This window comes from Microcaecilia unicolor, chromosome 2, assembly GCF_901765095.1.
Source record: "Microcaecilia unicolor chromosome 2, aMicUni1.1, whole genome shotgun sequence".
NCBI lineage: Eukaryota > Metazoa > Chordata > Amphibia > Gymnophiona > Siphonopidae > Microcaecilia > Microcaecilia unicolor.
This window is the reverse complement of record NC_044032.1, coordinates 104450485-104462737: the sequence shown is the minus strand read 5'-3', so window position 1 is coordinate 104462737 and position 12253 is coordinate 104450485. Positions and strand designations below refer to the sequence as shown.

The window sequence follows — 12253 nt, the reverse complement described above, 5'->3', positions numbered from 1 at the left end:
GCAAGCTGCAGTGGGTTGTGAAGCAGCACCCCTAGCGTTCTGTGCTTAGTCTCAGCTGATTGCAACAACTATTAAGCTACCTCTACATTGAAATAGCTCCTGGACCACTCCTCATGAAATATAGTTACCCGATATCATGAAAAGATGCCAAAAATACCATAGAAGTAATCAGAGGTACCGGGTACGTTACAGATACTGGGGTAGCTGAGGCTAGTATGTAAAGGTGTGGCCAGTATCAGTGTGCAAAGAGAGAGGGAAGGGAAATCTTTAGTACAGTAGAGTTCTGATAACTGCTCCAAGCCAGGCAAGCAGTAAGAGAGAATGAAATAAAATATGCCCCACTGGAAACCTAGCTGAGCCCACAGTTTCTAATAGGATGGATAAAACCAGCCTTGAACCTAAACCTTCAGGCTGAAAGGCCAGCCACTTTCCTGAATAAAACTAGTTTGATGAAAACAGTACACAAACAGCAAATGTCACCAGGGCAGCAAAGAGGGTGCAGGATTACCATGGAAACAGAGAGAAACCTGAGAGCAATGCACTAGCCTCAAAATGTAACATTTCTCACAGAAACATGGAGTCAACAGCCCTAAGCCTCACTAACTAAACAAACTGTACTGCCATTATCTGAGAAAGGGGAAGAAGGAAAGAGTGGAAAACCTAGAGCAGGATCCCTAATCCTGATCTCTTTCTCCCTTCCATTAATGATGTACACACACCATGAACCTCCTCAAGGAGGATCCAGAAATATTCTTAGTGTAAATCACCTAGTGAAGCACAGGCATCTCTACCTGAAGACTTTCAAAACAGTCAGTACTTTCCAAGCTGCAGCTTAAGGCTCTCGCTACCACAGAACAGCTGCAGGGGTCTAATGGGTCTCGACCTCACCCCTGGAAAGTTGCTGGAGACTCAAAGCTGTGGGAAACCCAAGGACTCCCACAGGAGTCTGTAAACCTCCTCAGGCCTCCTTTCTTAGTGCCCTTAAGTATCAAATATGAAGAAACTGGGAGTGATCCACCCCAGTTCCCCAGTCACATCTCTGAAAAGCCTACATATAAAACTGCCTGAATCCTAAGAAAATCAGGCCCCAGGGGAACGCCGGCGCTTCAACATTGCCATGAGCTGCGGCAAGAAAGATGGTGCCCTCAAGCGCGCATGCACACCCAATAAAACAACTGCCCTATGCCTACCAAAACGACCCGGGAAGGAGCACACCGCTCCACGGAGTTGGGCTGTACAGTGGATCTCCAGCATGGGAAACTGCAGCAGCCCAGTGGCTCCCACACTGGCAGCCGCTTTTGCTCTGCCTCACAGGCGCAGATATGATAATCACTACTCACTCCCTCTGGAATCGCTGTCGCATGTCAAGTCGGTCCTCACACCATTTAGCCGGTATTGCAAACCGGCATAAGCTTGCCACACTGGACAAACCAGACTGAGGAGATTTTTTTTTTTTTTTTAACAGTGCTCAAAGGCCATTTTTTTTTTAAGGCAGGAGAGGACGTCGGAGCAAAAGAAACATCAGACTCCTCTGAAGTCAGGAGAGTGAGAACCACAAACCCCAGTCAGGCAGAGAGGAGAGGTTGATGGGGGAGGAAGGGAGGGACCTGGCACCACCAGGTGTGCATCCAAGTCCCAGGACAGGGATACCTCTACTACTTATCATTTCTAAAGCGCTACTAGACGTACGCAGCTCTGTACACTTGAACATGAAGAGACAGTCCCTGCTCGACAGAGCTTACAATCTAATTAGGACAAACAGGACAAACAAGAGATAAGGGAATATTAAAGTGAGGATGATAAAATAAGGGTTCTAAACAAGTGAATAAGGGTTAGGAGTTAAAAGCAGCATCAAAAAGGTGGGCTTTTAGCTTAGATTTGAAGATGGCCAGAGATGGAGCTTGACGTACCGGCTCAGGAAGTCGATTCCAGGCATATGGTGCAGCAAGGTAAAAGGAACGGAGTCTGGAGTTAGCGGTGGAGGAGAAGGGTGCAGATAAGAGAGATTTACCCAGTGAACGGAGTTCCCGGGGAGGAATGTAGGGAGAGATGAGAGTGGAGAGGTACTGTGGAGCTGCAAAATGAATGCACTTATAGGTCAATAAGAGGAGTTTGAAAAGTATGCGGAAATGGATAGAAAGCCAGTAAAGTGACTTGAGGAGAGGGCTAATATGAGCATAACGACACTGGCAGAATATTAGTCGTGCAGCAGAAGTTTGAACAGATTGAAGAGGAGAGAGATGGCTAAGTGGGAGACCTGTGAGAAGCAAGTTGCAATAGTCTAAGCGAGAGGTGATAAGAGTGTGGATGAGGGTTCTGGCAGTGTGCTCAGAAAGGAAAGGGCGAATTTTGCTGATATTATAGAGAAAGAAACAACAGGTTTTAGCAGTCTGCTGAATATGTGCAGAGAAGGACAGGGATGAGTTGAAGATGACCCCAAGGTTACGAGCTGATGAGCCAGGAAGGATGAGCGTGTTATCCACAGAAATAGAGAATGGGGGAGGAGGAGAGGTTGGTTTAGGGGAAAAGATAAGAAGCTCAATCTTGGTCATGTTTAGTTTCAGATGGCGCTGAGACATCCAGGCAGCAAAGTCAGACAGGCAGGCTGATACTTTGGCCTGGATTTCGGCCGAGATTTCTGGTGTGGAGAGGTAGATCTGGGAGTCATCAGTGTAAAGATGATACTGAAAACCATGGGATGAGATCAGAGTACCAAGGGAAGAAGTATAGATGGAGAAAAGAAGAGGTACAAGGACAGATCCCTGAGGTACACCAACTGACAGTAGGACAGAAGTAGAGGAGGATCCACTAGAGTATACACTAAAGGTACACTGGGAGAGATAAGAAGAAAACCAGGAAAGACAGAGCCCTGAAATTCAAGTGAGGACAGCGTATCAAGGAGCAGGCTGTGATCGACAGTGTCAAAAGCAGCAAATAGATCGAGAAGGATGAGGATAGAATAGAGACCTTTGGATCTGACCAGGAACAGATCATTGGAGACTTTAGCAAGCGCTGTTTCAGTTGAATGAAGGGAGCGAAAGCCAGATTGAAGTGGATCAAGAATAGCTTGAGATGAAAGAAACTCAAGGCAACGACGGTGAACAGCACGTTCAAGTATCTTGGATAGGAAAGGGAGGAGGGAAATGGGGCGATAGTTGGAAAGACAGGTAGGATCCAATGAAGGTTTTTTAAGGAGTGGTATGACTACGGCATGTTTGAAGGCATCAGGAACAGTCGCAGTGGACAGTGAAAGATTGAGGATATGACAGATAAAAAGGATGACAGTAGGAGAGATAGTGTTAAGTAGATGGGTGGGAATAGACCCCAGAAGCTCAACTAGACCCAAGGGACCAGGGCCAGGAGCAAATCAATCCAGAGCTGAACAGACATGACCATCCACCTGCTAGATAGAAAGAATACTGAAGTTAAGGTGACAGCGCGTGACCACATAATACATTCTATTTGCTTTCTTAGCTGCCGCAGCACACTGTGCAGATGGTTTCAATATATCATCGACGACAACACCTAGATCCCTTTTCTTGGGCGGTGACTCCTAACGTGGAACCTTGCATTACGTAGCTATAATTTGGGTTCCTCTTTCCCACATGCATCACTTTGCACTTGCTCACATTAAATGTTATGTGCCAATGTGAATATACATAAATATCCACACATAGTTAGAAATGTCTTATAATATCTGCTTGTCATACTACTATCATGTCTTATTATTATCATGTTACCAAAAATTTTCTGTAACACTTAATGCCTATTTTTCTATTAAATTTCTACTATCCATGATGTATTGTAAGCCACATTGAGCCTGCAAAGAGGTGGGAAAATGTGGTATACAAATGCAATCAATAAATAAATACATACAGTAAACCTCTGAAGTTCTCTCTATCTCCACCTGCTGGTAGAGGGGCATAACCCACAAGTCTCTGGATTGATCTGTGGGACGCTAGGGAAGTCTCACTTGGTGATGTCTTCATTTTGTAGAGGGAAATATTCTGTTTCTAATCGAACTGTATTACAATTTCCAGATCCAAAACAGCTTAGATCTAAGCAGTTTCTAACGTTATTCCATACCAGGCAGATTGATAGGGAAGGTCATGCTTAAGGGAAAAGCAAAGAGAGGTGGATGGTGTCGGCATTACTGTGCGGCTTTGTAAAGGGGGGGGAGGGGAGAAGAGGGAAGTAGGTAAAATTTTGCAGAATTTAAAAATATTGTCCCCAGAATTTCCAAAATGTTTGCAAAAAATTCCCCCAGAAGCAAATGCATTAACATTTCTCAGTCTCTTCTATAGAAATGCAATGGACGTTGTTTTGAGGACTATTTTTCTGGGATTTCCAGTTTGATCTGGCCCATTTTCAAATCCAGTGTCTTTTTCCTGATTTTTTCCCTCATGCCAAATTTGGTCCCCTTCAGTTAAATTTCCAGAGTTATTTTTACCCAGCAGACATACATATATACATGCATTAAAATCCCCAATAATTAATAATCTTGAAAACTGGGCAGCAATGTCGTCTACAAATCAGTTCTTTCAGCAGACTTTACTTATAAGGTCACTAAGTGTTGAACTCTCTACCGAAAGCTATTAGACATCAACATAATTACACGCAGTTCCGTAAGATGTTAAAAAAAACCCATTTCTTTTATGGTTTATGAATTCCAGGATTAACTTACATGTTATCTTGCATATCACTTATGAACTATGACCTTGATTATCTGAATAATACACACTGTATCTTCTCTTATTTGTCTATACTTCAAATATTGACTGTATTGTAAGATGATTGTTGTATACTTAATCTCAATTGTTAGCCACATAGAACTTGAGTATAACTTTGGATAATGTGGGGTATAAATGTCTTAAATAAATAAAAAAGACAAGTTCAACCTCTTATGTATACTTTCTAATATTTTGTTGGGTTGGTAAAAAAAAAAATCAATATTACAATTTCTACATGTCCAATTTAAGTAACATAATGAGTTACCTTGAGTGCTAAAAGGCTCTTGTTAATCTCAGCACCTTCAAGTCGTGTTTGCCTATCAGCACTGGATGTATCAGCTCCTCTCTCGTTTCCGGCCAAATCAATTAGAGAAAATTTGCCGTGAAGTTTCCCTTTCTTTCGCAAAATTATCTGAAACACGGCATGACTTCGAGATGAGTGTGCATTTGCAGATGTCTGACCAGAGGTTCTGGAAAAGAAAAAGCACTTGTCAATTTATGAAAATATGCATTCATCCTAGTATTATCATGACCATTAGTATGGTGAAATAAAGTTTGCCTGATAACTAATTGTAAATGATTTTAAAAATTGTTTTTCAACTCTGAGTGACCGACAGTGCACTGTCTCAGTAAAACGATTGTTCATTCTGTTTGTGTGAAAATGATTTGGATGTGGAAGAAAAGACACAGCTCTATGTGAAGGGGGAGGCGGAGCATGTTTGAAGTTCAGGCTGGCCACCTGAACTGAGAAACATGTGACCACATTCCCATGTCTCAAGCATTCTGTAATTTTCCTGAACTCTGAAAATGAGTTCTAAGCCTAATAAAAAGGGGAGCACTGAACAGTGAAGCCAGAAGCTCATCTATGGGTAGACGTATCACATAAAAAGAAACTCCTGGTCACAAGACTCCGGCTTCGCTGAAAAAGGGGCTTCTCTCAGCCGATGTGAAAAGCCTGGGTGAGGTATTAATCTGCAAACAAATCTTTTCCAGAGATGGGAAGGCGGTAGAACGAGAGGACATGAAATGAGATTGAAGGGGGGCAGACTCAAAAAAGATGTCAGGAAGTATTTTTTCACAGAGAGAGTGGTGGATTCTTGGAATGCCCTCCTGCGGGAGGTGATGGAGATGAAAACGGTAACAGAATTCAAACATGCGTGAGATATACATAAAGGAATCCTGTGCAGAAGGAATGGATCCTCAGGAGCTTAGCCGAAATTGGATGGCGGAGTCGGTGGGGGGAAGAGTGGTTGGGAGGCAAGGATAGTGGTGGGAAAACTTATACGGTCTGTGCCAGAGCCAGTGGTGGGAGGCGGGACTGGTGGTTGGGAGGCGGGGAATAGTGCTGGGCAGACTTATACAGTCTGTGCCAGAGCCGGTGGTGGGAGGCGGGGCTGGTGGTTGGGAGGAGGCGACAGTGCTGGGCAGACTTATACGGTCTGTGCCCTGAAAAAGACAGGTACAAATCAAGGTAAGGTATACACATATGAGTTTATCTTGTTGGGCAGACTGGATGGACCGTGCAGGTCTTTTTCTGCCGTCATCATCTACTATGTAGTGATCAGTGACGTATATATATTATGATGTATTATTGCTTCTTTTCCTGGTCCAGAAACTCCTAGCTTTGCTTGGATGTAGTGACCAGTGATGTAATGATTGTTTATGATTGTTTCTTTTTAACTATAGATAGGTATTGTTTCTTTTCAATTATATAGCTTAATCATTGTGTATATATCTTAATCATTCTGTATTTTAGACTCTCCATTTTAAAGTGAACCTCTAATAAATGTCTCATTTACCTAATACAAATCCAAAAGAATCCACAATAATTGTTGAGTAGTCTGTGTTAGTGCTGTGTTAGTGATTGATGAGGCAGGCTGTAAAACCAGGTCAGAACACTAATTCAGACCAGTATATGGACACAGAATGTAAAAAGCTCAAATCTTATTTCACCTCCCTTACAAGAGTCTGCTGCTGCCGTCACCTCTTCAGTATTTCTTGGTCTACAGCAACTCCTAGGCTTTCAGATTGATTGCGCTTTTTCCCTGGAGACATAAGTTAACGCCTTGGCCAAAAAAAATGTTTCTTCCCAATGAGAAAGCTCCGTACCATTTGGAAAATGAGTGGAGGAGTGGCCTAGTGGTTAGGGTGGTGGACTTTGGTCCTGGGGAACTGAGTTCGATTCCCACTTCAGGCACAGGCAGCTCCTTGTGACTCTGGGCAAGTCACTTAACCCTCCATTGCCCCAGGTACAAATAAACACCTGTATACAATATGTAAGTCGCACTGAGCCTGCCATGAGTGGGAAAGCGCGGGGCACAAATGTAACAAAAAAAAATGAACAGTCAGTGCATGTGCTGCTATTATCATCTTTTGATTAATGTAACCTAATATACTTGGGCTGCACAAAGACCTTACATAAGAGACTTCAAATCATTCAAAATATAGCAATCAGACTAATCTTCGGGCAATCAAAATTTGACATTGTGTGATCAGGCAGGGAACGTGGATTGGGAATCCGAGAGAGCAGGAAGGGGAAAGTCCCTTTTGTACCAAAAAACCCCACAGGAGTACAGGGCCAGAAGGTCCAGAACCAAGAGAACCAGGCCAATTCGGGAGAGCAGCTTGTCTCCTTCTCCACTGAGGTTATTGGGATCAAAAGACTACAAGTCCCAGCAGTCCTTGAGGGAGGCACCGGGTAGGACCAGGAAGTGTTACCCTCACTATGAGACCCAGAATCCTAGGGAAAATGAGAAGGATCTGAAGGGGCTAGATCAAGATGATAGGAAACAGCTGGGTGGAGGTGATCAAGAGGAGGGGAGACAGCTGGGAGGAGGGACTATAGAGGAGCCCATGGACTGGCAGGCAGGGGAAGGTGGAGGATGGTTAGAGAGAGAGAAGGTCCCAGAGGGAGAGCCCATGGACATTTCAGCTCTAGCTCGAGACAAAGGTGGGCAGTTAAAAGGGCTCATGGCTCTTTGACTTAATGAAAGGAGGGAAGAAGTGGCTCCAGCAGCACTCTTAACAGTAGGTGAAAGTTTCAACTGGGGTCATGTGGGAGGTTGTCAGGTGTTGGAGCTGACAAAGAGAGTGGGTCCCTTTCATTTCCCAGGCTGTAAGAGGTGGAAGTGAAGACAGGGGTAAAACTGAACCAGTTGCAAGGTAGCGAATGATACATACCTGTAGCAGGTGTTCTCCGAGGACAGCAGGCTGATTGTTCTCACGACTGGGGTGACGTCCACGGCAGCCCCCACCAACCGGAACAAAACTTCGCGGGCGGTCCCGCACGCAGGGCACGCCCACCACGCATGCGCGGCCGTCTTCCCGCCCCTGCGCGACCGTTCCCGCTCAGTTGAATGACAAGCAAATGATCAAAACGCAACTCCAAAGGGGAGGAGGGAGGGTAGGTGAGAACAATCAGCCTGTTGTCCTCGGAGAACACCTGCTACAGGTATGTATCACTCGCTTTCTCCGAGGACAAGCAGGCTGCTTGTTCTCACGACTGGGGTATCCCTAGCTCTCAGGCTCACTCAAAACAAGAACCCAGGTCAATTGAACCTCGCAACGGCGAGGGTATAACAGAAATTGACCTACGAATAACAACTAACTGAGAGTGCAGCCTGACCAGAATAAATTCGGGTCCTGGAGGGTGGATTTGGATTTACACCCCAAACAGATTCTGCAGCACCGACTGCCCGAACCGACTGTCGCGTCGGGTATCCTGCTGGAGGCAGTAATGCGATGTGAATGTGTGGACAGATGACCACGTCGCAGCCTTGCAAATCTCTTCAATAGTGGCTGACTTCAAGTGGGCCACCGACGCTGCCATGGCTCTGACACTATGAGCCGTGACATGACCCTCAAGAGTCAGCCCAGCCTGGGCGTAAGTGAAGGAAATGCAATCTGCTAGCCAATTGGAGATGGTGCGTTTTCCGACAGTGACCCCTTTCCTATTGGGGTCGAAAGAAACAAACAATTGGGCGGACTGTCTGTGGGGCTGTGTCCGCTCCAAGTAGAAGGCCAATGCTCTTTTGCAGTCCAATGTGTGCAACTGACGTTCAGCAGGGCGGGTATGCGGCCTGGGAAAGAATGTTGGCAAGACAATTGACTGGTTAAGATGGAACTCCGACACCACCTTTGGCAGGAACTTAGGGTGAGTACGGAGCACTACTCTGTTATGATGAAATTTTGTATATGGAGCATGAGCTACCAGGGCTTGAAGCTCACTGACCCTACGAGCTGAAGTAACTGCCACCAAGAAAATGACCTTCCAGGTCAAGTACTTCAGATGGCAGGTATTCAGTGGCTCAAAAGGAGGCTTCATCAGCTGGGTGAGGACAACGTTGAGATCCCATGACACTGCTGGAGGCTTGACAGGGGGCCTTGACAAAAGCAAGCCTCTCATGAATCGAACGACTAAAGGCTCTCCAGAGATGGCTTTACCCTCCACACGATAATGGTAAGCACTAATCGCACTAAGGTGATTCCTTACTGAGTTGGTCTTGAGGCCAGACTCTGATAAGTGCAGAAGGTATTCAAGCAGGTTCTGTGCAGGACAAGAACGAGGTTCTAGGGCCTTGCTCTCACACCACACGACAAACCTCCTCCACTTGAAAAAGTAACTCTTTTTAGAAGAATCCTTCCTGGAGGCCAGCAAGACACGGGAGACACCCTCAGACAGACCCAACGAAGCGAAGTCTACGCCCTCAACATCCAGGCCGTGAGAGCCAGAGACTGAAGGTTGGGGTGCAGAAGCGCTCCGTCGTTCTGCGAAATGAGAGTCGGAAAACACTCCAATCTCCACGGTTCTTTGGAGGACAACTCCAGAAGAAGAGGGAACCAGATCTGACGGAGCCAAAAGGGCGCTATCAGAATCATGGTGCCGTGGTCTTGCTTGAGCTTCAGTAAGGTCTTCCCCACCAGAGGTATGGGAGGATAAGCATACAGGAGGCCTGTCCCCCAATGGAGGAGAAAGGCATCCGACGCTAGTCTGCCGTGTACCTGTAGTCTGGAACAGAACAGAGGCAGCTTGTGGTTGGGTCTGAGAGGCGAAAAGGTCCACCGAGGGGGTGCCCCACTCTCGGGAGATCTTGCGTACCACTCTGGAATGGAGCGACCACTCGTGCGGTTGCATGACTCTGCTCAGTCTGTCGGCCAGACCGTTGTTTACACCTGCCAGGTATGTGGCTTGGAGGAGCATGCCGAACTGGCAAGCCCAACGCCACATCCCGACGGCTTCCTGACACAGGGGGCGAGATCCGGTGCCCCCCTGCTTGTTGATGTAATACATTGCAACCTGATTGTCTGTCCGAATTTGGATAATTTGACAGGACAGCCGATCTCTGAAAGCCTTCAGTGCGTTCCAGACCGCTCGGAGCTCCAGGAGGTTGATCTGAAGATCCTTTTCCTGGAGGGACCACAGTCCTTGGGTGTGAAGCCCATCGACATGAGCTCCCCACCCCAGGAGGGACGCATCCGTCGTCAGCACTTTCGTGGGCTGTGGAATTTGGAATGGGCGTCCCAAGGTCAAATTGGCCCGAATGGTCCACCAGAGTAGTGCGGCAACTGGTGGAGAGGCGGATGACATCCTCTAGATTCCCGGTGGCTTGGCACCACTGGGAAGCTAGGGTCCATTGAGCAGATCTCATGTGAAGACGAGCCATAGGAGTCACATGAACCGTGGAGGCCATATGACCTAGGAGTCTCAACATCTGCCGAGCTGTGATCTGCTGAGACGCTCTGGTCCGGGAAGCCAGGGACAGGAGGTTGGTGGCCCTCGCTTCGGGAAGGAAGGCCTGAGCGGTCTGAGAATTCAGCAGAGCTCCTATGAATTCCAGAGATTGAACTGGCTGGAGATGGGACTTTGGGTAATTTATCACAAACCCCAGCAGTTCCAGGAGGTGAATAGTGCACTGCATGGACCGGAGAGCTCCTGCCTCCGAGGTGTTCTTGACCAGCCAATCGTCGAGATATGGGAACACGTGCATTCCCAGCTTGCGTAGATACGCCGCAACCACCACGAGGCACTTGGTGAACACCCGTGGGGCAGAGGCAAGCCCAAAGGGCAGCACACAATACTGAAAGTGCCGTGTGCCCAGACGGAATCTGAGATACTGTCTGTGAGCTGGCAGTATCGGGATGTGAGTGTATGCGTCCTTTAAATCCAGGGAACATAGCCAATCGTTTTTCTGAATCATTGGCAGAAGGGTGCCCAAGGAAAGCATCCTGAACTTTTCTTTGACCAGGAATTTGTTCAGGCCTCTCAGGTCTAGGATGGGGCGCATCCCCCCTGTTTTCTTTTCCACAAGGAAGTACCTGGAATAGAATCCCTGCCCTTCCTGCCCGGGTGGCACGGGCTCGACCGCACTGGCGCTGAGAAGGGCGGAGAGTTCCTCTGCAAGTACTCGCTTGTGCTGGGAGCTGAAGGATTGAGCTCCCGGAGGACAATTTGGTGGCGGGGAGGCCAAATTCAGGGCGTATCCGCACCGCACTATTTGGAGAACCCACTGGTCGGAGGTTATAAGAGGCCACCTTTGGTGAAAATGTTTTAACCTCCCTCCGACTGGCAGATCGTCTGGCACGGACACTTTGATGGCGGCTATGTTCCCATGGATCCAGTCAAAAGCCCGTCCCTGGCTTTTGCTGTGGAGGCGCAGGGGGCTGCTTAGGCGCACGCTGTTGACGGGAACGAGCACACTGGGACTGTCCCTGTGCCTGGTGAGGCCTTCAGGCCGGCTGGGTGTACCTACGCTTGTTGTAGGCGTAGGGCGCAGCCTGCCTGGCCAGGGAAAAACGTCCACCTGCTGAGGTGGATGCTGAAGGCGCCCGGTGGGAGAGCTTGTCGAGGGCGGTTTCCCGCTGATGCAGTTGGTCCACCAACTGCTCGACCTTCTCGCCAAAAATATTATCCCCCCGGCAAGGGACGTCGGCCAGTCTCTGCTGGGTGCGGTTGTCTAGGTCAGAGGCACGCAGCCATGAGAGCCTGCGCATCACTATACCTTGGGCCGCAGCACGAGATGCCACGTCACAGGTGTCATATATACCCCTGGCCAGGAACTTTCTGCACGCCTTCAGCTGCCTGACCACCTCCTGAAAAGGCCTGGACTGCTCCGGAGGGAGCTTGTCGACCAGGTTCGCCAGTTGCTTCACATTATTCCGCATGTGGATGCGGGTCACGAGCATGGAAGATTGGTAGGCCTTCCTCCCAAATGAGTCCAGAGTGCGAGACTCCCGCCCCGGGGGCGCCGAAGCGGTATCCCTCGAACTCCGTGCTCTCTTGAGAGAAGAGTCCACGACCGCCGAGTCATGAGGCAGTTGGGCCCGCATTAACTCTGGGTCCGAGTGGATTCTGTATTGGGACTCTGCTTTCTTGGGGATGGTGGGATTAGATAATGGTCTCAACCAGTTCCGAAGCAGTGTCTCCTTGAGGACATTATGCAACGGCACCGTGGAGGACTCTCAGCCCTCGGCTCATCCACAGAGACCACGGGAAAGGGAATGCAAATAGACATGTCCCTAACGAA

General features: G+C 47.9%; 1 protein-coding gene across 1 annotated transcript in view; it reads right to left on the bottom strand.

Moving 5' to 3' along the window:
- Positions 1-12253, bottom strand: part of KIF2A (kinesin family member 2A) — a 443213-nt gene that overhangs the window by 143092 nt on the left and 287868 nt on the right. Inside the window, 1 exon segment of the mRNA XM_030193169.1 lies at positions 4996-5200. Within this exon segment, the coding sequence (XP_030049029.1) occupies positions 4996-5200 (205 nt within the window).